The sequence below is a fragment of the Phaenicophaeus curvirostris genome, chromosome 2 (genome assembly GCF_032191515.1).
Source record: "Phaenicophaeus curvirostris isolate KB17595 chromosome 2, BPBGC_Pcur_1.0, whole genome shotgun sequence".
In the NCBI taxonomy this organism is placed as follows: Eukaryota; Metazoa; Chordata; class Aves; order Cuculiformes; family Cuculidae; genus Phaenicophaeus; species Phaenicophaeus curvirostris.
In genome coordinates, this window is record NC_091393.1 from 95,285,330 (window position 1) to 95,311,998 (window position 26,669).

Sequence of the window (26,669 nt, forward strand, 5' to 3'; positions counted from 1 at the left end):
GTACACAGCAAAATACAGATTTACATAGAGAAGCCACCACGCTGTAAAGCTAACGGTTTCACAGCTGACACAGGGTAGCTCTCAGCTCACACGGCTGGGCTCAGCTGACAGTTGGGTGTTTCCTGCAAAGTCACCCATCTGCTGGTGTGCTGGGGTCAGGGGGCAGTTGGGGAGAATCACTCTGCGTGTGAAAATATGAGACGCAGAAAAGCTTTCCATTACAAACATTACAGTGTGCTCCATCCGCACGGCTGCAACTGAATCAAGTCATGCCCTGGCTTTCCATCTACACTGAGAAGCTGTTGCATCAGTCAAGAAGAACCACTACCACCTCATGCAGTTGGCTTCAAGCCCTACTCCCAAGGGCGTTCTCTGAAAGGAAGTAGATATCAAGTCACCAGATAGCTGTAAGCATCAACTGAATCACTGATTGGTTTCTTGCTTTTACAAATGTTCTTTAAACTTAAGGCTAACAAGCCTCAATTCCAAGGCTGGCAATGCTACTGCACGTTTTGGGTTTGTTTTTTTTAAAGTTGTTATTTTTCTCTTTAAACACCTTAGCACACCCATCTCTACGAGCTTGGTGCAACAGTGAAATATCCTCCAAAGCTTTTGAGTATTTCCTAGCTTGGACTAGTGCGCAGCTGTTCCAATATATGGACATATACCTTTGTTTCCAGCAGGATGCTACAGTGTTTTGCTCTTAGAAACTTAAAGTAAATATTGCAACTGGAGAGCCAACAAGGCAGCAGATATATTTTCTGCTGCCTGCTGGCCAACTACAAGAACAGTTCAAAGAGTTGAGACTCTGGTCAGAGTAAAAAGAGCCCACTTTCACTGTAGCTGCTGGAGTACTTCTGATTAAGAGAATGAAATTCAGTGACCTCATTAATGCCAGTCATATAGCGTTGTGCTGCAGTTCAACCCATAAACACAGCACACAGGACCAAGCTTGTGAATCAGTCAGAAAGGTGCACATAATTTTGGTGTGGCGTAGGCTTCTGAGCATCTGCAGCCCCAGCTCCATATCTGATACTCTGAAAATTACAATGTCCCATCACCTGGGAACACCAGGCAACCTACTGTAGGTGTAGCACTCAAGGTTTGCTGCAGCAGTATTGCCAAAATGTAGTTTATTGTGCCTTGTGAAGGATAAAGTTGCCTTCCTACATTTTTGTTTTAATTTAAAGAAAAAGCAACAAATCAATAGAAAGACTAAAGTATTTTTAAATTGGAAGACACATCCACTTCGTTCATGCTGTCCTTACTGCCCACAAATTTTTCTGGAATTCAATGCTCATTCAAGTTGTGTTGTAGGGAAGAACTGGAAGAACAGAAGAAAAGCTCTTCCTTTGGAATGACTTCAAGCTTTTTATGATGTGCTTGGAGCTGCCGAACATTCATAAGCACTGAAATGCTCCTCCCTACCTACCATTACAACGCTTTCTCCTCTTCTCTCACAGCACTTGGGGCAGCCTGATCTACATGTGCCTGCCCATGGCAGGGGAGCTGGAACCAGATGATCTTTAAGTTCCCTTCCAACCCAAACTATTCCATGGTTGTATGGTTCTAACACGAGCAAGGTTTTCATCTGCCACACACCTCTGCCAGCACAAAACCAAAGGATTATTACACATACAGCTTCAGAAACAGAGGAGTCCGCTGGGGAATAGGTAGTCCCTAAATGCCTATGCGGGAGCACTTCTGGTCACAGCACAGCTCAAAGTGCATTCGGCTTATGCGTTTCTCACTATAGACTTCAGCCAGATGTTAAGCATCATCAAACATGGTGCTTTCCTAACACAAATGCATCCTGAGTACTGCAGTAAGGCTAAAGAGGAAAGCTGCAGTATTTAATCTCTTGTAGACATCATCTGATCCGGAACAGAGAGGATCCATACCTCTTCCTTTTTGCAGCTGGCTCTGGCAAGCTGTAAGCCACTGGCATGGTGGGGGCATCTTGGCATTAGTGCCCAGCAGCAATGGCTCCATAGCTCAGGGCACAGGCTAGGTGGCTGTGCAACATCCCTTTGGCACCAGATCATTACATGGATAACAACCTCAGGTCCTAGCGAAGGCACAATCTATTTATAAACTATAGAGATGCTAAAGGAGCATGGCAAGTTGGAGGCAGCTTTTCTTTGCCATGTCAAACTGCACAAACCAAGGCAATTCTTTATTAGAGTTGTAAAAGTCTATCTTCAGGTGACTGACAGCTTACAACAATCTTTCTTTTCTGGGTGTTTTAAAGCTCAGGCCTCTGACAGACACGTCATTCTCACAGATGAATGGACCTTTGTACATAGCGATGACAATAAAAAACAACCTCGGCACAGATGAGTATTTTCATTCAGCATGCAGAAAGATTCTGGGTGGAGGCCATGTGGATTTAATTTTCCTGCAGACAGATCAAAGGAAAGCCACTGAGAGTGTCTTGCTTGACTCCAAATAAACACCTATGATCAGAAAAGGTTATGCAAATGACATGCACCAAGCTCTTTCACACCGGAAAAGCCTCACGTGCCTTTCTTCTAATTAAACCCTTCCTCCATAGCTCCTAATTGATACCTGGACAAACAGCTGCAATATACTCCAGGAGCTCTAACCCTCTGCTTTACTCGTGTGACATGTACTGGAGTATCACAGGGCAAGCCACACATTTTAATTTTCTTGATAAAAAAAAGCTGGTAAAACCAAGACCTTCCTCCTCACTTTTCTCATGCTTAAATACTAAGCTTAAAGGAGAGGTGCTTTTGATGTCCTGCCTCTTCATGGTTTGCATCTGAATTTGTGTTTTTCTTGCATAGGTATTGATATCTCCTAGACTGGCCAGACAGTACAGCTCAACTGCTTCTTTCAAGTTGACCATCCAAAGAGCTTCTTGCCCCTATGAGCTAAGATAAAACCACTGCCACAAACAGATTCATGCCTCTGACACCACCTCTCTCCATCTGCGCCAGGAAACCAATGGCTCACAACACAGGTTTAAGAGCTTGACTTGGCTGATCATTCCTAATAAAATTTTTGTTTCATTTCAGCTTTAATGTAGGTTTCTTTGTCTAACAAAGACTTTACTCCAGTTTATCTGCAATAGTGATGAAGAATCCATAACACCCCTAAAGAAATTAAAAATTTTCTTTTCAACTGTGAACTGTCTTTTAACCACTGCATCTTTGCTTTCCCTTTCTGTAGGATAAAAATCTTTCACGTAGAAGTATTCTCAGACAGCGTATACCCAGTTTCTTGTATTCTCCAATTTCTTCTCGCTAGATTCCAGATCACCTTTGCTGCTTTCAAGGGTTGGCCATAGCTTCTGCAAAGAAGATGCCAGAGCTCAGTACTCCATGCTAAAATCACCTGCAAAGGCAGCAAGATAGTGCAGAACACGAGGCAAGCACCATGATATAATAAACCTTTACCAATCTACATTTCTAAATCCACTGAAAACTTCCATAAAGCCACAATGACCAGCTCCAAGTTCACACACTCCATCTGGTGTTGACTGCATCCTTCAGCCAGCTCCCTCATTTTGCTGATGACTGACTTAAGCTAATCAGCTTAAATTTTCAAGATCACTCTGCTTCTCCTGTAAGTGTTAGTAAAACATTATCTTGCCCTTAAAATATAACTTGTCCTGCTCTTTCCAGTGTTTTTGGGAACAAGCTGCTATTTTACAGACTTAAAGGAAGCTGATTAATGCTTATGATTTTGCTTTCATTTTCAGTAACTTGGCAATTATTGTCATATAGGATAGTGATCCTCGCAGTCTGCCTCTTTCAGAGCACAGAAATGTTACAGGGCAGGTTCCCCCTCCGGCAGAGAGTAGTGCAAGCTTCGCCATGCCTGTCCTGTATTAGGACATTAAGCATTAATTATTCAGCTTTCTGATATTTTATTTAAGTCCTATTGCAGCCAGAGATTTCTCACCAATACCTTTGGTTTCCTCCAGCCAACTGATCACATCTCACAACCTCTACTTGGCTCTTCCTGCAGCCAGCTTTCCTGTTTACATCTCTGCCGTTGCTTCCCTTGCAGAGCTGAAGGGCTTTGGAAAAAGCACAAACAAACAAGCGTTTCCTCAAGCTGCAGGCAGTTGCATGGTTCTGTCCCTACCACCATCCTTCACCTGGTCACAAAAGGGTCACTTGCATTTAACAGCTTATATTTCCTGTGCTTCATTTTAACAGGCAGATCTTTTAAATACTGCAAGATACTGCGGTACGAAGTTCTTGCTGAATATATAACAGGAAAGAACATCTTTGTTCGCATATGGCAGAGAAGTCAGAGAAGATCGCCTTGGGGTAATCTTATATCCTCATTCTGAAGGGTAAGGATAAGTTCTTCAACACGCTGCATATTCACCTTTTCATGCCAATTCCTTCCAAAAGGTTAAGTTTTTGGTAGATCTACCCAGGCACAGTGAAAATCCTCTGGGATATCTGAAGGTAACTGAAGCCTTCCACAATCGTTCCTTTTAGCAGTAAAGATGGTGAAGGAGCTTCTCATCCTGTTCCCATCAAGGTTTCTTGGTGCTCTCATTATCAACTGGGAGTTCCAATCTCAAATCTTCTCGGTTTATCAGGGAATACCAGAACATCAATGTCCCACAGAAGACCAAAAAACTGCTGAGCTTAGATAACTAGTAACAGCTCATGCAAGTCTATTCATTCAACAGGCCACAAAACTGTTTAAAAACATCAAACAATAATTGTGAAGAAACACAATATTATCTTCCTGCTGAAGACCTGTGAGAAGAAAGCATTAGCCATTTATGCTTCAGGCAAAGCCCATCTATACTATATGCTGCTCACCACTAGTAAATTATTATGGTGACGTCTAAAAAGGAGGAAGAAGATATACCCCGATTTTTTTCCTCCAGCTTTCCACCTATTTATCACTGTTTCAAGCTGTGTTGCAACCCCTCTACACATATTTAGTGGACGATAATGGAACCGCGATCCCAAACTAAAATGGCTTTTTCCCCCCCTTTCCTCTTAAAACCAGATTCAATTAGGATTTTAATTCCTGTTTACCAAGGATGCAAAACTGACAGGAGGTGCACGCTTTTCCTTTGATGCCCCACCTATGAACGTGGTTTTCTTTTTCCTTATGACTGTTCTATCCCGTCATGAGTCTTTGACCTGCTGGCTTAGGATTTACCTGCCTCTGCCACTACGTCCACTAATATCATGGAGCAATGGAAATTTTAGAAAGGAAGAGCCCTGGTCTGAAGATGGGTCTCGACTGTATTCATGCAAAGGAAGGGCAGCTCTGCACCCAGTGTTCCAGCGGGATATTTTGGCTCCCAGACAAGACAGGAGCGGAAGTGCAATGTGCCAAGACTGCCCCGCAGGGCCTTGTTGTCCACTAGAAATTAATATCCAGAGTAAACAGCAACGGCATCTTAGCATACTAAGGGAGAGAAATATGCATGCATTGCCCAGAAGCAAGTTGAATATGAGCTTTGCTAAACAATTTCCACCATGATGGACAAGTTGCAGTTTGGGAAAAAAACCCAAAACCCACCATCAAACCAAAAAAACCCTACAAAACAGGACCACCCCCAGCCTTTCCGAGTCTGATCAAGTGCTACTTCCAATATTAATTTGCAAGGCAAGGCAAAAAGAAATCCAAAAGATTATGCCTTGAAGGACCCACAAGTTGCTGATTCATCCATTATTAATGTTAGTACCACAATGAGGCATGTATCCAACTCATGTTTCTTCCACCATGGGGGGAGCCCTGGAGGAACCACCAGGCCAATGCTGTTAGGATGCTGCAGATACGATGCAATCAAGTGTGTGACATGGAAACCCAAGGCAGTGCCAGCAGGAGCTATGGAGTTATGGATGGCTTAACAGACATTGCTTTGGCAGATTCAGCGATGGAGTTGGATGACAGCTACATCCAAATACAAAGCCGAGATGAAAAGCCAGCTACTCATCTCAATCCAGCGCTCTCCCTTGGATATGCACAGATGACACATACCATCAATTTTTAGGTAGAAGAGAGAAACCGCATCCTTGATTCAGCCTGTTCAGATGTGCTTAGGCTATAACGAGTCCATGGAGAACCTGAATACCACCACGCACATGCATGAACATTTTACGAGGAACATATTTAAATACATGTATTTAATATATATATTTAAAAACTGAGCTGAGATTAGCTAAAACTAACAGAAGTTAGTAGTGCAGTGACTGAAAATATTGCCTCCATTCCTTTATAACAAGGTAACACAAAGGTTGGATACGCAAAACAGGCTCTCTCCTGTTGACTAACGGCAAATGCTCACCCTTCACACATCTCCCTGTTAATGAGGTGGACCTGTAGCAACTGCAAAACAAGCTCTAGACATAGCTGCACCCCTCTTCAAGAAGTCTAGGTAACACTTGGACAGGAAATCCAGATGCATTTACAACCAAATAAATGAAGTTTAGCTGATACAATGCTTTGCCAAAACCAACACAAAGACAGTGACCGCTGGAATTTGGGGCTACTTGCAGTTGCCCTAGAGGATGCCATCAACTACCTCATACAAAAAGTACTTTAACCCCTGGCAGTGATTCATCTAGATACTTTTTCTAGCAGAAAGCCTTATTACTGAGGGAGAGTTTCCTATTATTTGCAGGAAAATTCGGAATAGAACAACGAGATACTAATTTGTTAAAGAGACAGATAAACATGTACAGGAAATACTTGTATGAAGGTCATGATCCTCTGAAGATTAATAATCTACAGTACTGGAGACAAAACCATGACACCGAGGAAATAAGCGAACTATAAAAACAGGAAGAAGTGGAAGTTTATTTTTTTATGTTATTTTGAGGGAATATTTGTTTTTCTGAAGCTTAAGATACCGGCAAAAGCCTCCATCTGCAGGTCACACTATTCTCCATACAAGAGCAGCTGCAGAGTTTCCTCACCCAGGTCCCCAGAGCTGTCAGTCCAGAGAGGCCATCCTGTACATTACAGATTAGCTGCCTCCCTAGCCAACATTGTTATTCGGTTTTCACCTCATTTAAAGTCACTGAAAGGGCTGTCACTGCATGGACAATGTTCTGTGGGTGATACCAATAAATCAAATCATTTTGCTGTTGCATTTCCTCCCACAGCCACAGGATGAAGGCACTCCCTCCAGACAAGTATTTTGGTACATTCACTGTAATACTTGATATTAAGGTAGTACTTGTTGGAAATAAGGGGTTTTACCACAAACAGAAACTACCAAGACAAGTTGTTCTGGATTCTCCTGCTTTGGTTTTTGTTCAAATAAAAATAAAGCTACTACTGCCATGAATGCAGCCACTCCAAGGATACAGTAGGGTTGTGCTGTGGCTGACCGCCACTTCTTTCGGGCTATTGCACCAAAGCTGAACAGACACCACCACTTTGTGCAGAGGCACTAACCTTTTCTTCCATCTCAAAAACATTTCGTGCTAGCTCACGGTGGCATCACAAGGAGCCCTTGGACTCATATTGTGATATAAGTTATCTTACTTAAGTGAGCTAGGCTGAGGCACAGTGCTGCCCAGGGGTCTTCTGCTATTAAAGAAGAATGAGACAATAGGGGCAGGGACACCACATCATTTTATCCTCATCTAGGAACTATTTGAAGCAATTTCTTCACCTCCTCCTTGCAAAAGCCTGCAAGAAATTTACATCATTCCCATTACAACCAATGCTATGCACACATACCGAATGCCACCCTAAGAAGTGACTGAAGCTCAAATCAGTCTGCACAATTCCCAGAGCAGGAAAAGCCATCACTATAGGAAGAAGTTTAACTTAACCTGAAAAAGGTTTATTTGAATATTTATGCTTCTGAAATGTTCTCGTCACTTTGCTCTTTAGTACCGTATATAGTTGAATTATTTTTGTCCACTGGAAGCGATGCCTTTGAACTGAGGCAGTCATTGCTTAGGAAATATAATTAAATTTCCACGTTAGTTAGCAGGTGTTAGTTAAATATGGAGGACAACGTTCTACATCAAAAAATCAAGTACAATACTATCAACCCAGCTTTGCACTTGGATTTGACCCCCAGTTCTTTAGTGCAGTTCAGGTAGATGTTACTTGCATGCTTAACTGGTATAGAAATATAAATGCTTACTATTATTTGACACAGTATATAGGTATTTGCTATTTGTGTAACACAGAATATATCATGTTTTCTGGTTTTGTACATAGCAACTAGAAGAGCGCCAGACTGTAACAACAGTTTGGTCAATTAAATTGCAGTAAAAATCAAGAGAAGCAAAGACTTGACCCTGAAACAATTTAAAATTTCAGTTCACGCTAATTATTCCTGCCTAGAGAAATGCCAGTACTGCAACAGTGGTGGAGAGCGCATCAACATGCTCCCCAATGATGAGGGAAAGGTCTGTGCTCAAAAGCCCATGTAAGCCAGCCAGGCTAGCTAGTGGGAACCTGCTTTATGCCAATTTACATTCCCTTTTCAAGCAATCACGCATTGAATTCCTGCCGAATTGCTGCACATCCAAGTAGAGCAGCTGTTAATCTTCTCTAATTTTTGATTTTGTCTCCCATGTGTGTTAGCATATCATGGGTTTGCACAGCAAAGTGTTTTACACCACCTCACAGCTCCTCCTGTTAACTGATGGTATTGGTAATTAAACAACCCACATCAATTACAAGGAGAAACTGAAATAATAGTAACAGACACAGAGCCCTTGAGCATCAGCTTCTAGGAAATCACTATCATGAGCACTGTTAACATTCACGCTCTTTGGCCAATTAAGTATCTGAGGCGGCAGTGAGAAGCTGCACCCATATACAGTGTTTGCCAAGGCTCCCCACACTTGACACCCAGAAATGTCATTTCAACCCTGAAACAACACCCAGATTCTGGTTTCACCCCTTCTTTTTTGGTTCTAGCCAACAAGGAAGGAATGAGCTACCAACAAAAACATGACAACACTTCCACAAAAACACGAAACTGACTCCTGCCATTCAAGCACTCCAAGTGTGAGCCAATTAGCAATATACCACAGTCCATTTTTTCTCCAGCATCTGCCTTTTCTCAAGAGACTTTCAGAAGTCATGGATTGGTTCTTCAATTCCTTTTCTTCAAAGCACACAGAAATAGCCTGAATTAACAAAAAAAGCATATTAAAATGATGAGTGCCTTGTCTGAAGCAGCCTTCCAAGCTTTGACGACCCTGGTTACAGACCACGTGGTGCACAAGAATCACATACTGAAAACCTTGGACATTTCTTGTAGGGCATCTCACAGCTACCTGGCTTTGTACAGTCCTGGCTGCAAGGAGTGTTTTTGCCTCATCTGTTAAATCAATCAGTATTTGAAGTCCATGGTGACTTCAGCAAGTCAGAGATGCATGCCAGTAAATTAGAAATTATTATTCATAATAACCACCACCACAATAATAATAATAGATCAAGCAGCTTAAAAAATTTACATGTCACCTAGACTGTGGACTCTCCTGCCAACCAAGGTAGTGACAGGGAAGACTGTGCTCTGGTGCCAGGGACCCCAGATGCTCATCGTGCCTATGATGACCAGCTGTTGCTGGTATGGAGGATGGCACGGGGACTATTCAAAAAATCCTGCTACTGCATAGTGCTTGGGACTTCCTTGTGACCCTCTGCCAAGCAAGCAGCATTGCGCACTCAAAGCGGCTCCTCACTTTCCTGAAACACTGCTGTGAAATGGGCATGCATACTCCTTACCAGCCCAGCAGTGCTCACGCCATTTCCAAATAGCATATTTTATTAACTTTAATCTGCTAATATCTGGCAATGCAACAACCCACATCCACGGGCTGCTGAAGGTGCTACACCCCTTGTAAATTTGTGAGGCTCAAGTTAAGCTTTCCTTTGATATGGAATAATTTTTGCTTGCTGTCCCAGTGCTTGTTCAGACAGGCTTTTTATTCACCCGGGGCAAGCATGCTCTTCAAGCTTAATTAGGTCTTATCCCAGGCTAAAGAATTTAATAGTTAATTGAAACATCACATCAAGCTATTGTGTGCTCTGCATGTCTCTCATCTGTAGGTGAAGTCCAAGGGTGGGAGAGCAACTTGAGGTCGGGTTTGATTTTAGGAAGAGCATGTTCAGCACACTGCTTAGCTAAAGAAATAAAAAAGTCCACCCTACTACAATCCTGCCTCATGACATAGACTAATTTATGAATGATCCATAACACAGAAGAACACTAAATAGCAAAAAGTGTTCACAAAACTAGAGCTACAGCCACAGACAACGAAAACCAAGGGTGTCCCACAAGTTGCAGTTACGCAACACAGGAAGAAAGCCACCAAACCTTTGAAGCCACCAACCATGCCTGCACCAACATGCTGAGGCACCCCATCGCAAACCTCATCCTTGAGCCATCCAGCCCAAGGCACAGCCTTGCAAAAGGCTGCTGGCCACTCTTGGCCAGAGACTGTATCTTCAAGCTACCCCCTGGTCACCAAACACATGGGAAATATCTTCTTACATAAACAAGTCTCCTGCAAGCTTACGTATCCCTGTGCCAGGTCGTGATGTGTTTTTGTATGAAAGAACCACAAAGACCAATCTCAGCAAGACTTTTCTCATGTCTGCCTGTGCACATCTGATCACAGGGAAGACAGGAACCACCTGACCTTTACAACAAGCCACTCTTGACAAAATTAAGGTATCCTGCAGAGAGAACTTGCCACATACAGAAGCAAATACCTCCTTAAGCACAAAACAGGTTGGCACATCTAGCATTTTAATTAGATCATGAAGGACAAAGCCACATTCCTGAAAAGAAGTTCCTTTATTTGAGATGTTCCAGAATAAAACAAATATACAAAGACTGGATTTTAGCCTTTTAAGTATTTCCTTCCCCATACTTCAGGCCTACAGTTTTCAGAAGTAGTTAAATATAAAATAGTAAGAACATGCACAAGCTGTGAACATGTGCAACCCTTTCAACTTCTTTTCTTCGATTGAGCAAAGAAACTCTTACACAGCAGCATTCATGATCCCTGTAACACAGCACCTTCCAATGACCAACATTTTCCTCTCTCGCCAGTCTTGAGTTTTCTCTGGGTTTTGAAAATTTACCTTTGCTATCAACAGGATTTGTAAATCCCTTTTATCAATTATACATCAAGAGATGCCCATACCAGGCACTCAACCAGGCATATTCCTACTGGAGCCATCCAAGGAAAACCCTGCTTCGTTTCCTTCCATGTCACCAACCTAGGGAGCTGCAAGGGCAGTTCAGACAATCTATAAATAAGACTTTTCTGGACCTTATATTATACACCATATAGAAAAGGATGTTAAACTTCTGAAGGAGTTTTCTGTCCATAATTTGAAGCTATAAGGCAAATTAGCCAAACAAATCAATGAATTACTTCAACAGTCTTGAAATACATGACGTAACAGGAAAGTTTACCTATAGACCGAAGAAAACATTTCCTCATTTTCTAGCACTTGCTGCAAGAGACCGTGTGCATAGCTTTAGGCAATAGATAGTACTCTCTTAACGCCACCACTTCTGTAAAACATAGCACAGTTCCCTTTGTTTGCTTTGCACTGTGGACTTCCACGCCGTGTGCCTTTTCTCGCCAACCACAGACATCCATCATGCTTCAGTCGCCTCTCCCTAGCTATTTACCTAAGGCTGGGTACGGCCAGGAATTCCTTCATGTAACAAAATGTACAAACGTGCTTTTGTACAGTGCATTTTGACACTGGAGAGTGCTCTCAAGGAGTTTCCCTTTTCTGTCCAGAGGAGCTGGTTTTACTCAGAAGTTGAGGGAGCAGCAGAAGTTTCTTGCTGACGAAAGTCATACGTAGAAGCAGAAGAAAGGAGCCAAGTATTTATTCCTTCCACCTAAGGAAATGACGGCTTAAAAGAGCTGTTCGGTATTAGTTGTTGGGAGCATCTTTCAATTAAAGTATGAGCTAAACCCAACACACCACTCTCTTGAGCTTTTCTGCAAAAAGGGGCTCAGTGTGACCTTGTGCTCCCCATTGCTTCACGAAAGAAAGCGGCATTGGGATGTCCTATTCAAACATTACAGCAATTCAGTGCTGCCAAGCAAGCGCATTAAGCTGCTGTCATTGCGTCATTGCAGCACTGGAGTCACTTGAAGCTGCACTGGTATCACCAATCTGGGTGACATTAAATGTGCAAGGCAACGAGCATGTGCCTGAACTAGCAGCTGGGGTTGAAGACAACGAACCCTGCTATCCTGCCATGCTGCTGCGCATCTGTGCTCTGCCTGGAGCCAGAAAATAAGACACAGTACTAGCCTTAATGGGTAAGCGAAAAAACACAGGTGCTCTGTACCCGATAAGAAACAAGCCCCTAAATGATAACCCAAGGAAGATGCAACACCATCCGACGCTGGAAGACACTGCCCGCAGACATAATCAAGTTTCACTTCTACTGATCTAAGAAAAATACAGTTACCACCTTCCCATGCCACTTGGAGGAGGGGGTAACCCAATGGGCCCAAGTTCACATCGTGGCAGTTTATAAAACAACAAACTGAAATTAATCAGTCCAAAATCACTAGTACTTTTTCTGTTGACCAATCACCAATTAAATCAACAACTTTCTGGGCCATTCCATCCTTCCCTTCTCTTCCCACCACCCCAGTTACACACAGGGATGATTATTTCCACATACACAGCAAAAGAATTCAGTACCAACTGCATTCAAAAGCAACACTGGTGGCTCTTCACCAAGTATCTTTAACGTATTCTAATATTTGGACTGTCACTTTTAGAAAACTATGAGAGAGGATGTGAAGGATCTTGCTCTGATGCTCTCGGCTCAAAGATGAAGGCCACCTGAAATGAACCAGCTGAAGAGACAGCCTCTTCCAAGCACAGGCATGTTCCCTGCAAACCCTAGCAGCAGTTTTCAGCTAGATCCCTGGAAGTCCACTGAATGAGTCTGTTATAGCATTAATTGCAACTAACAGCCTGCTATATCGCCTCCAACTGTTCCACACAGGACGAGTCAGAGACAACAGATCCAGAAGCCCCTTACAAAGGAGTCGGGGTTTTTCACCCTCACCTACAGGGCAGGGGTTGCTTTACTGTTGGACAAACACGACACCAGGCTGCTTTCAACATCTGCGCCATGAGTCAGTAGCCAGGGCTCGCTACTAGTAACTCAAGGTGGATGATCATCTAGAAAAGGTACGACTGGCAAAGCATGTTTCTAGTCCCATCCCATCTGTACTCCAAGCGCATAAACTGGAGCAAACTTCTCCTTATGAAAACATGTACAGGGAAGGAAGAACTAGGTTTAGCTACCTGGCTTGCAGTTGAGTATTTTCAGAACAGCACCAGACCCATGTAGAACTACAACTTGCGACATAATCTTGTGAAAAAATACTCCTCCTATTCCTGCAGCAGAGAATCAGGAGAAGAGGGAGATAATCTAGAAACATGCAACTGTTCTTTCTTAATATAAAATTTGCACAAACCTATGTGCTTCACTGAAATCTGAAAATTCAAGTGCTGGCACGAAGGACACTTTCCTCTCTATCATTTTACCTCAAATCAACACACAAACCTTAAGACCTTTGTAATACAAAAAGCACCCAGTGATTTTATTGCTTGAAACACTGCAGAAATTGGACTGCATTTTGTCTGTTGGAGGCAAAACCAAAGCAGCAAGTACTCTCCTCCTCACTGCTATTCCCCTTTGGTTTTGTTTCTTTAAGTCAGCACTGAGAAGGCAAATTAAGCTTCTGACTCTCAGCTCTATAATCACACAAGCTACGTGGCACTGACTCCAAAAGTTTATATATTTTCTTTTTAAAACATGAATGGGAAAGTGTACACAATCTTTCCCCATCCCTTCCTTACCATAAGGAGGAGTGTTTATTTTTTTATTCAACCTTATGAAAGGTTGGGGAAGCTATTCTGCTAATACTCTGATAACGGTAGCCCACGTTTCCTTAGAGATAGAGTAAAGGGAAGGAGAGAGGGGGGAAAAAAAACCCCACACCCAAACACCCCTATCAGCAACAAAGCTGCTAGAAATACTTTTTAATGACGTTTGCACAGAACAGCAAACTGTATCAACGAATTAACCTGGCTTACAATTCCCCCAGAGCCTTCGTGAAAAAGAAAATACACATGCTATTGGTAAGACACACCGTATTTGAGGTATACACGCGCAAAGGCACTAACTGCAGCAGAATTTTAGTGCTCCATCATCAAATCCTCACGTCCAAGATAAGAATGTCTCAGATGCAACTTTTTGTGTCTCAGTTTATTGCCATTTCTAAAATAATCCATGACTTTAGTGAACAGTCTTTCTTGTTGCTTCTGGGTGTTTGGGTAGGAGAGGGGCTTTTCTGCACACCTTGGAAATTTATTTAAGGGATCTTGTTTAAAGAAGTGCATGCAGAACCAAACCAAATGCGTGGTTTGTACAGACTTTGCTAAGCCACAATTATTTTCATTTATGGGATATGATTTTGAAGGGCTCCTTAACTGTTCGCTCAGGTAGGATCAGCACAGCTGAGGTCAACAGGTACACCAACCACTAGTTTCACACCTGAAAACTGGGAGACCTCATCTAGATCTTGGCCTCTAGGTACACAAGCATTTCTGGGATCTAATAGTAAAACTAGGAGAGAAGGAAGAAGACTTTTAATGTGCAAACACAGGAGACAAGCTGGGTAAAAAACTCATTGTACCACAAGCACATGCATTTTAACGTTATCCAGTCCAGTCCCATGCAAGACAGCGAGGGCAATTCCAGGACCAATAAACTCCTTTGGAGTCCATTCCAATGCATTAAAAAAACCCAAGCCTATTTCTGCCTCCGCTTTATCTGCTGTCTGTTAATAATTTCTACACATACCATGTACATATAAGCTAGTTTTTAGGTGGGGGAAGACCTCCCATCCCACTCACACATCATTTTATCACCGACTCTCCTGCCCTCATCTGCACCTAAGCCATGCACCTCTGTGTTTGGAAGGATTTTAACCAAAACTAGTCACTTACCCAGATGAACTGACCTGAGAAGGTTTATGAATTCTTGGTAAGGGCAAAGGAGATCCAGACTTTTAAATAACTGACAAAAGCACAGATGGACTTGATAAACAGCTCCAAAAAAAAGTTGATATTTATCATGTAACTTGTTTTAGGAACTACTGTAAAAAGGCACATCACTGGCCCGATAAGATCTTCCAAACCAGTAGAGTTTATGTATACATAGACATAAGGGGAAATGGTTTATTTGGGCTTTAAGGTTCTTCCTGTAGGATGCAGTGTTTATAAAGCGTATTTCTAGAACTTCCTGACTGCACTTGAGAGACAGCACTCTCCGTGTACCTCCAGCTCCTCTCCACACCAGCCTGCCTGTTCACAATATTTATATCCAGGACCCTGGAAGTACAGAGGCTGTAGATGCTTCATGAGCAATACCACAGTTCAGCAGGACCAAGCTGCATATCACTAAGGTGGACAAGACACTCCCCCCACCCGCAAAAAAAAAAAAAAATTCACAGTTCTTGTTGAGGTGCTTTTCCTGGAAAAATCTGCAAGTTCTCCTCATTGATGTAATCCATAATGCTGTTTGGGTTTTGGACTGCAACTTTAAAACACATTTAGCCTCCTTTCTTTTCTCCCTCCTCCTATCCTTCCCTGCTTAAGTTTTTATTTTACTTTTTTTTAAGCAAGCCTGCTAACTGCATTTCACTTCCTTTGAAGAACAAACCAAAGCTCAACTTCAGCATTGCTTAGTAACTTCCCAACCATTCAACATCTGGACTCTCATGTAGTATTACAATACCAAACCACTAATTACTTGCAGGGAAAAAAGAAACAAAATTGCTATTATATCAACAAAATTTTTCTCTTAAGCAGCTCTAGTGGTTTAGTTGTACTGCAGCCTTACATTCTTGCTTTTTAACACAGAAAACAAGCTCTGCACTACATTTTACCTCTAGTCAACTAAACATCAGATGTCATCTTAAAAGCACAAGGTCACTCAAGTAACACAAGTGTTAGAATTACTATTTTACAAAACTCAGTACGATTTCCCAACCTTTCTATCTTTACAGCCACCAAACCATATACATCCAGTAACTACATGTAAAGTAATGATGGGCCATAACCAGCTTAACACCTCCCATGCCAAGTTTCAGTCAAGGATGAATTACGTTGGCAGCACTATACATCTCCTGCCATAAAGTTTTTGCTATCATTTCACCAGTACTTAAAAAAAAAAGCACAAGCATGCTCTGCCGAAATAGTAATGGCTTTTTTTTAAAAGTTGTATGTGCACACTTTAAAAATAGAGTTTAACAATCTCTGAAATCCAGGGATTCATGCTGCAGGGTAAGAGGGTAGCCAAACCCTAATTCTCCATCCCCACTGAGGCACTGGGGGCTTTCATATAATCTAAAAAAGTAAAAATAAAAATAAGAAACCCCTGGTGCTAAGGAATCTGGAATCTTGGGCTTTAGGAGAAACATGATCAAACAGTGTGGCTGTATTGTCAACACAGTGGAGAAGATGGCCAAAGGCAGGGGCTACCCATTTTCAGCAATGTGGTCTTCCACACAGCTCTTCAGCAGCCAACCAGGCAGCAGAGGAGGGTGAACTTCTCAGCTAGCTGGTACCATGATGTCCCGTGGCATCAGGTGCCTAAGGCAAAATCAGGCACTCTGCTCCCCATCCTGCCACTGGACTTCTGCTCTTGCATCTCCACTCACGCAGTACAGATGAACAGTGGAGGCATGCAAAGGTCCAAGGAATCACGCTATTGAACAAAAACTAAGTTAAACAGCTGAAAAAAAATCCAAGTGTGCTTTGAATTAGCCCAAGTAATACTTCCTCTACATAATTTTAAAGAACCAGACTGCTGGTAAATAACCTGCAACCCCAGACCCCAAAGCCCTGCAGCAGGTGCCGAGTCTACCCCCCAGCTCTGCTGATGCCTTACAGCGACCCACTAAGGGCAACCAGTATTAATATCCAGAAACTTTTTCCTTCTCATCCCTCAGAGATCTTCTAAAGACCCCAAGAACAACTGTCTAAATGGTACCTTCCTGTTACCCCAGCCCAGAGGCAGGGTGATGGGCTGCAGGGGAGGAAGGGACAACTCAGCTCTCCATGGCCAGCTCTCCACAGGGACAACTCTCTACTGGGAACCATTAGAGTTAGGGTCAGGACTACGGTTAAGCTTAGGGTCAGTTACCCCCACAGAGAGCTGTCTCAGACTCTGCAGGGGAAGAAAGATGCCTGTGCTGCCACTTGCTGCCAGAGCCCAACCCAGCTACTCATCCCCCTTTGCCTCGTTTCATCCCAGCTCAAGGCAAAAGGACACACTTCCCTCTATGCTGCAACTTGAAGCAGTAGTAACGTTATATGAGCTTCGGGGCATACCTTTCTACTCACAAAACCATTTAAACAGCCAGCTTGTCTTCCCGGCACTAAAAAAAAAAAAAACAGGCAGGAGTGTTTGGGCATGTCAGCAGAAGAAATGCAACAAGGGAAGCTGAGCAAAGCTCTTGGTTTTCATCAAGTGCAAGCGTGTGACAGAGAGGAGTAATTACGATGGATATCTTTTTGGGTAACATCTACCTCACCATAGAGACCTGCTCAAGGTGCTACAAGTGAGGAGTCATTTTGGCTGCAAAATGTTTGAAGGGAGGAACCCCACACCTAGAACGGGGTCTACACAAGGATATTGGAGAGTTTTCTTTCACCTCATGTTCTCTTCCTGAAAAACGCTTTCTACCACCAGCGGTTGAATTAATAAATAAATAAAAAGCAAAAATGGTCTACAAACTCCAAAAGAAAAAAGTATTACAGAGATGTGCTTTAGCTCAGAAGCTAATCGCCACTAGTGGCATCAACTAACCCTAAGCATGGACTTAATTCCAATAAAACCACATCATTTAAGAAAGGTTGTCTTTCCCCAGGCGAAGGGAGGATGAGGAAGGAGCCGGCAGGTGAGACCATGATGCTGCAACAGGCTCTAGTGTTTAGGGAAGGAGCTTTGTGATTTCACACAGTGTTTTGAAACTGACTGCTGTGCAAACACCTTCAGTGGATTCCAGGTATTGCAATCTCACTCCTAACTACTCAGTGAACAGGCAAGCAGTGCTAAACATTTTAACACACAGCAAAGGGAGGGAAGCTGCCTTGTCTTCAAAAGAACTTTTCACCAAGAAAAAAAAAAAAAAAAAAAGAAGTAATGAGACTATCCCAACAGGACGTACGTATAATGGAGTTAAAAAAATAATCTAAGCATTTCCAGACATCCTCCAGACTTCAGTGCATGTGGAGAACATGCTCCTGTCCCTGCACAGCCACACAGGTCCTTACAAGCAGACAGGCATGTTTCCCATACACTAGATCAAAAGACACTATCAGGTTTTACAATGCATCTCCCAGTGCAATCAACCTGAGTCTCACAAAGAGCAACAGCAGAGGTGTAATAGCGACCAACCCAATTTTCCTTCTAAAACAGGGGAGAGGTGGTTGCTCTCAACAAGTGACACTTCTGTTCGTAGAGAGAGATGTATACAGGTAACAAGTCCTAGTGTTACTTCTGAAAGGCCATTTATTACACGTGCAAATGAAAAATACATTTAATTGTTCCTGAACTACATAGAAGATGCTATTTTTGGTTCGCATTTTGCTTAGTTTCTCTAGCACCTCAGACAAAAAGACCTAGCTAGCATGGAGTGAGCTCTACCACCACGGCAGTCTTCAGTCCATGAAACACTTCTCTCCTTGCTATGCACTGCTGTGAAAAGTCCAAGCACTTTGTGGAGGTGGACAACTCCGTGATCTCACTTTTGAAAACTTCAGAGATGGGAAGATCAAGTAATTTTGTTAGAAAGCCCTGCAACCTCTCTTCCTTACGCCTGCCAGTAAGAAGCTTCCTTCCTAGCTGGGATAGCCATCAGCTGTGGGGCTCAGCTGATAGACTCAAGATCTCTCCTCTGATTACAGCACACAGGAGTGAGAACAAAGGGGAAGGGGAAAAAAATAAAACAAAACAACCCAAAACACAGTCCTTGAAGTGAGTTGCAAGGAAGAAAGTTGAAGAGAGTTTCTCAAAGAGCCTCGGAACAAGCAGACCAAAGACAAAAATAATAATTTGAGTTAAATCTCACTTAGACCTACTGCAACAGGTAGAACCTGCCAGCTGTTGGCAGAAAGACTTCTAACAGCCTTGAAAGCACACTTTGTAAGGCTGTTTTTGAGAAAACATAGCTTACTTTTAAACAGCTTACTTTTAAGGTGAAGCACCTACTTCCATTGCAGGAAGCTTTTGGAGTGAAATGTTGGCTGCTACATCGAGTGCATGTTACAGGAGACCACCTTCTCCCAGTGCTAGGAAGAAAGGTTTGGCACGAAGCAGGAGTTGCAGCAATGGCAGAAACCCTGTTCCAGACAACAGCAACACATGAAAGAATGGTAATAAAATAAGCAACAGAAAAAAAATCCAAACCCAACCCCCAAAAAAACCCCAAAAGTGCAGGGGAAAGGAAACGAAAGAGCACAAAACAAGAAGTGAAACAGAGAAAGCGGGGAAGAAAGCACAGAAACCCAGCGGAAGGAGGGAACAGCCCCTGGTTGGCTCCATGCAGAGAGCTGCTCCCAACCTCACTCAGCCTGAGGAAAAACTACGTAATGCACAACAAAGAGCCGGCCTGAGGGTGCTGGGGTAAGCCCGCTTCCCTGGGTACAATGGGTACAGGGCAGGGGAGGATGGAACCACCAGTGAGTTTGCTAGAGTGACAGCAATGAGACAGAGTGAAGACAGACTCTTAGACTCAGAGATCATCCTCCTTTGCCCACCCAACATTTGGTTGACATTGAGCTGGGCGAGGAAATGAGGTGAGGAGCACCGCTACGATATTTTCAGGCTTCAACACCAATGGTCATGCTGATACAACAAAAACGTTAAAAACAACTGCACCAATGGGCAAAACTGCTGTATTTGAGCACTGTTTTGCTATTCTTGCTGCATTAGCAGGGCTCAACCCTTCACCCCGGCTGTGCTCCTGCAACCCACCACCCTCAACGCACTAAGCTGAGGGGACCACTGGATGACTGGCCTCACCACACAAGAAAAAGAAACATGAGAAGTTATGCGAATAAACCCAACCTCTGCTCCAAGAAGCTGATGCAAAACCAAAGGTGAGGGTTAGCCACAAAGGAGATGGCCAGTGCAGGCCAGCTGCGTTCCTCTGCAGCTTCAGAGGTCAGGTTTTCAGTATCAAGCAAGCACCAAAAGAATAACTTATTTAAGGTAATTTGACAAGAAAAAGGGAAAAGAAAAAGGGAAGGAAAAGAAAACTCTCAAAATTTTGGCAGAAAACTAACAGGGAGGAAAAAGAAACAAACAAACAACAGAAGCATTAGAAACCACCAGCTGAGTTGACCCATGACCCAAAGCAGATCAGTGCAAGCCAAGGTGCTGGGAAGTGCTGCACCACTCTGCTGGCAAGCTCGGGGAAGACGACCTCTCTTACTATGCTGGGATTTATGTGACAACATCTTCTCACTTGCTTTCTGCAGTCCACAGAAACGGGGACTGCTGTGGCTCATATCTGCTGTCAATCAACTCCGCAGTCTATCAGTGTCTTTTCCAGTCAACTGACCCTTTTTATTTTATTTCTTTATAAATTTCTGCATTGCTTCAGATGTTTAAGACCTTAAAAAGTCACATGCTCTGCTTAGCAAAGAGGGCTTCTATCAAAAAAGTAAGTCTGCAGAGCACTGTACTTTCAGTTTTTCTGATCTCTGTGCCCCCTCCACTCCTGCTCATCTTTTTCAAGGATTGTCCTTCTACTGTTTAAAAAAAAAGGAGGGGGGGGGGCGGGCAGGGGAGAAGGAATAAAGCAAAACATTTTTTCAATGAATTTGTTGAAGGGAACAGTTCCTATGGCCACAGCTGGTCCTAACAACAGAGAAGCAAGAGGTGCATCTTTGCCAAAGAGCCACAAGATCTCAAGTTCTGCAGAAACAGGGCACCATCATTCACTGGGCTGGATCAACTTGCAGCCCTGCTTGTGTCAGGATGCAGCCAACTGCCTGCACCCTTTCAGTACTCAAACTTTCCAAGTACATCTCCCCCAGGTTTGATAATTCAAAAATGCTTTGAGGACCATTTCTTCTTATTCTGCTACAGGGATTGCTACCCATTACCCAAGATTACCAGAATGTATAAGAAAGCAAAAGGATTGAAACCAAGAGTTAAGTTCTCTCTCAGTCCTCAACTCCTGTTTTCCACCGTGGTCCAAAAGGAGGAGGACAATTACCATCATCTCCCTGCGGTTTGGTGGCCAACAGGAAACAATTTAGTGGTTTAAATCCAGCTACCAGCGAACCGAGGCCACGTTAAGAGCAAGCCTTGCCGCACAATGTACTTTTGTTTGCAGCCTCAGGATTTAATTAAACAGGCAGATAAAGCCTACCTTTTAACCCACGCTCGAGGGTGCGCCCCAGTGAGATAAAAAACAGGCTGCAAAAACAGGTCAAAGATGATCCCACTGCTGGTGTCGCATCTGTGCTATGCTTGAACACCAACACACTCCACCAACCCACCACATTTCTTGCTGAGGGGAGCCCTGCTGAAAGAACTCACTTTCTGGCTCAAAATCGGGGCTGCATAAGTTTCTCCTCTTCAATACAGGATCAAGGTTGTCTGAGGGCTGCCTGTGGCTGTCGCATGGACTAATGTGCTGAGACATTCCAATCTGGCTCTCTCCTGCTTGTGGCAACTCTTCCCACAGGTCTCCTTTCCATTTGCCCCCTCCACGTGTCTTCCACCTACAGCTCCTTTTCAAATAATTTCCAAGACAGAAGTAGAAAGGGTAACCCGCATTTTTTCATCCTTCATCCAACAGACCTATTATTCTGTTGTAAACAGCAACTTCTCCCAGTCACTGAACAAAGCAGCCACTTACATGTCATATTTTAAACAGGCATGTTTTCAGGCCAAGAAATAAACAGTTATATTTTGGCAATCCTTCATTTCCTGTCCTATTTGCGAGCAATAATGTCATGACACACAGTATGCCCCATGCCTTCCTCCCTGGCTTAAGCCTGCAGCAAAAAAAGGTTAGCTGAGTCAGCCGCTTATGACAGCTACAGAAAAATCATCAGTATTGGGCAAAAGCGTGGTGAAAAGGAGAAAAAAAAGAATTATTTTTTTTTTTAGCATAAAGGGCAAACTGCAGTATTGATCAAGTTGGCATTCAGAGTAAGCATCACCAGTCCCTGACCAGCAATGGTGGGAAGTGGGATTTTGGGACGAATGAGCGTGAGTCAAGTTTAATTTCTTTCCCTGGACTGGGAAAGATACATCACTCCAAAGCACCGCTGTGAACTCATGCTGCATACTTCTGTCCTGGACAATTCCACAGCAACCCCCTAAACTGCTGGAGATGCATCCCACTTAACTTAAAAACCTCTGGGGGACCAGTCCCACTTGCAAACACTTGGCATGCATGGTCCTGCTTGCTGGAATAAATCAAGTGCATGTTCGCCAGTGGCGGGAAGACCTCGGGGACGCAACCGCTGCCTAGCTTGGGCTGGGCGTCACGGCTCCATCCCAAGCAGCAAAAGCCTGCAGACCAACACTTCCTCGTTCTCTGACCTTTTCCATTTAATTGCTTCCTGTGACTTTCTTGGAACAGTGCACTGGAACTAGCAGGCAGCAGCCTCTGGGCGTAACCAAATCGCTTTAAGGGTTCGGTTCCATCCTCCTACTTGCAAGTGGAAAGATGCCAGCAGCCCACCCAGGAGCTGCCGGCTGTGGAGAGGGTCATCGTTCACAGCAGGCACCTGCCCTTCTCCTGGGTACTGGTAGCGCTGCCCAAAACTCTCCCACTACTCATGCTCAGTGCTCACGCTTCGTGTCTCTGATTTATTGCCAGGCGTCCCCTCCCCAGAACGTGCAAAGGAGAAGTGCAGCAGTGATGGGAGGGAAGGAGGGGAGACGAAGTAAAGGCTGAGATGCAGAAAGAGGCACTCGCTTTGCAATGACAAATTGACCTCTAAGTATCGATCTGAAATGGTGCAGTCATGAAGGGACCAATGAGTTTCCAGCATTCTAAGCCATATTTTTTCTCCTCTTAGATTTTATAAATTGTGTCAAACCTCAAAATCTTATCGAGCTGTTCCCAAGGAATTAAAACAAAAGAGCAAAACTGGGGATGGGGGTGGGGTGGGGGGGATCTCCATAACTTACTTGAAGAGGGTTAGTTTAAAACGCATCCTAACAGTGGTCTTTTTTGTAATCTGGATGTTAACATTTGCCCACTGCACTCAGTGAAATGAGAATAGCTATGCAAATTAAAGCCAGATATCTAGGGCAAATAGCACCCTATACTACCATTGTTCTGACAGCTTAAGAAAACTTATCAGGAGAGTCTGTCCTTATTTCTTTTAACACCATATATATTGAAAAAAGAAAAAAAAAAAAGAAATCACTTCACCCACCACCGAAATGAAAAACAACCCATGAGTCACCAGCTTCAGCGACGCTATCAATCAATGCAACGCTGGAAGCGAAGAGCTTAGGAAGGAAACCATGGCTTACCTAAAACACCTAACCGTGCCCTGCAAGGCGAAGGCGTGGATTGTACTGCAATGCAACGAGCCCAACTGCAGATTCCAAACCAGCTGCTCAGGATGTCCATGGGACTATGGACCGTGTTGCATCATCTACCCTGAAAGTCAACACATCCAGCTACCCAGAAAACAGCTGGCAATGGCCTGGGAAGAGGGCTGGATACCAGCTCCCCATGGGCACAGACAATCCACATCTTCCAGAGAAGAAAGCACAACTTTGCTGGGTTAAGCTGTGTGCCCAGGAGAGGCAGCATGACCCGAGAGGCTGCCTCCCCAGCCCAGGTAGGATGCACATGAAACCCATTAGCCAAAGCCTCCCTTGGCATGGCAATGCAATGGCACGTGGAGGAAGAATGTACTCCAAAACAAACTGCAGCCTACACAATTAAAGGGAAAAAAAACCAAAACCCAACCATACAAGCCAAGTGCTCACTGTTTTGTGCTGACATTCAGCTCTGCACTGAGCCCTACAGGAAAACGCATTTGGAGCAAGGTCTTCCGGCAAAATGAAGGCTGGCAAGCACCAGCTTTCGTCCACTGAGTTGGGTTAGGTTTACCCCTGTGCTCTCAAACTCAGAGAAAAGAACCCACCTCTCCTCCTCTTGGCAAAACTGAGAAATGAAACCAAGAAACCTAAACCAAGAACCGGCGGGTTTTTATTGGAAACAAGTCGGCTGCATTTTTCCTGCCTGCTAGGTCATGGCAATCCGTGAGAGAGAAATTCAACCTTTTTTTTTTGAAGAACCATACCAACTTCAAAATAACCACAATTTCAGAAGCTACATACAAACATGTATTTATAGTCTCTTCATTAAAAAGTACCAAAATAACAATTCGTCTCAGCACACCCATTGCAGGCAGAAGCCATTTCCTCCACTGCTCACATTTCTCCAGTAAACTGCCTTAAAATAAGTTTGATGTTACGACGGTGTAAGCACAGCACATGCCGTCAATGATGATTTTTTTTTTCAGACTCCAAAAAAACTGAGCCGAAAAGTTGCACAATTTTGACGCTGCTTTATAAGCCCTGAGAGAAGTCATTTTAAAGCGCAGTACATCCTATGGCGCTTGGCACAGAACCAGTCCTGCACGCAAGTGACTCATTTCTCTTGACTGTCAAAACCCAGAGAGAGATAGCCAGGAACAACGCTCGGGCCAACACGGCTTGTAAAAGCCTTTCCTGTAATTCCACTGCAGTACCATTTAAGTTTTATTTCGGGGGAAGAAAAAAGGGAAAAGAGCCCCGTCGGGCTTTTGGGAAGCCCTGTTGCAGCCTCTCTGAGGGCGGTGAATAGGGAGTAGGGGGGTGGTGGGTGAGAGAGGAGCATGGTGGTGAACTGGGAGCAGGGAAGGGGTGAGTAGGGTACGGGGGTGTGTGCATGGTGGTGGTGAATGGGGAGCAGGAGGGATGAATCATAGAATCATAGTTTGGGGTAGAAAGGACCTTAAAGATCATCTAGTTCCACCCCCCTGCCACGGGCAGGGACACCTCCCACCAGCCCAGGCTGCCCAAGGCCCCATCCAACCTGGCCCTGAACACCCCCAGGGATGGGGCAGCCACAGCTTCCCTGGGAAACCTGTGCCACTGCCTCACCGCCCTTAGAGTGAAGAAATTCCTCCTTATATCTAGTTTAAATCTGCCCCTCTCCAGTTTATATCCGTTGAATGGGGGGGGTAAGTGGAAGGGTGGTGGTGAACGGGGAGCAGGAGTGGGAAGGAGGGGTGCATGGGGGGTGGTGAATGGGAAGCAGGGGAGTGGGAAGGGGATGAAAGGGGAGTGAGGAGAGGGAGGTGGTGAATGGGGAGCAGGGAAGCAGAGGGGGATGAATGGGGGGTGGTGGAGTGGGAAAGGGGTGAGAGGGGAGCAAAGAAGGGGAGATAGTGAATGGGGGATGGTGAACGAAGGGGAGGGAAGCAGAAGGGGTGAATGGGGAGCGGGAAGGGGGTGAATGGCAGGGTGGTGAATGAGGAGCAGGGAAGCGGGGGTGCATGGGGATTGGGAAGGGGGTGAATGAGGAGCAGGGAAGCGGGGGTGCATGGGGCTCAGGGGAGCGGGAAGGGGGTGAAGGCGGCGCAGGCGGGAGGTGGGGGGGTTGTGAATGGGGAGGCCGCCGGTGACCGGATTTATGAATGCGGCGTCATGTGACGGCGGCGGCGGCCGCCCTCCTATTCACAAAACAGCGGCCGGGGCGGAGATCCGCGACGTCCCCCGTTCCCCCCCCACTTCCCCTCCCCGCTCCGCTCCGCCGCTTCCCAACCCCCCCTCCCCCCCCCCCCCCCGCCCCGCCGCCCCCGGTGTCCTCGCGCCTCCGCGGGGTTTTTTATGAATGAAAGGGCCGTATGCAAATGAGCGCGCGCCCGCGGGGGTGGGGAGGGGGGGAGCGCGAAATGGCGGCCGCGCGGGCGGGCAGGGGAGGGGGTTGAAGGGACCCGCCGCCGGCCCCCGCCCGCCCGCCGCCCCCGCCCGGCCCCGCTCACTCGTCAGGGTAGGCTTCCTCGGTCATCTTCTCCCCGTCTTGGCTCATCCCTCGCCGCGGGCGGCCGGGCTGCGCCTCCGCATCTTTTTCCTGCGCTTCACATGGCGGGGGGGAGGCCGCGCCGCGGCGGGACGGGAGCGGCGTGGGGCGCGGGGCTAGGGCCGCGGCGGGGCGGCGGCGGCCCGGGGAGGGCGGGGGGCGGCGGTCAGCGCGCCGCGGGGGCGCGGCGAGGCGCGGGGGAGGCGGCGGCGCCGGGCCGGCCCCATGGCCGCGCTCACGCCATGGCGGGGCGGGGGGCGGCCCCGGCGGGAGAGCGGGCAGGGCACCGCCGGACCCGGGCGGCGGGAGGAGGACGACGACGACGACGACGACGACGAGGAGGAGGAGGGAGCCGCGGCGGCGGCCGAGAAGGAGGAGACGCGCCTGCCCGTGGCGCCTCCCCCGCCGCGGCGCCGCCCGCCCCGGCCCGGCCCACCGAGACCCCGCGGCGCAGCCACCGGGGCCGCCCGCCCCCCGCCCCGCCTCGGCCCGGCCCGGGCCCGGCCGCCGCGCTGCGCCTCGGGCCGGAGCGGGGCCGGCTCGCCTCGCTGT

General features: G+C 45.4%; 1 protein-coding gene across 1 annotated transcript in view; it reads right to left on the reverse strand.

The window, feature by feature from the left end:
• Positions 1 to 26,318, reverse strand: part of SPRED2 (sprouty related EVH1 domain containing 2) — a 66,280-nt gene extending 39,962 nt beyond the window's left edge. Inside the window, exon 1 of the mRNA XM_069850068.1 lies at positions 26,080 to 26,318. Coding sequence (XP_069706169.1) covers positions 26,080 to 26,126 — 47 coding nt within the window. The 5' untranslated portion in view covers positions 26,127 to 26,318. The remainder of the gene's footprint in view (positions 1 to 26,079) is intronic.
• Positions 26,319 to 26,669: the final 351 nt, after the last annotated feature.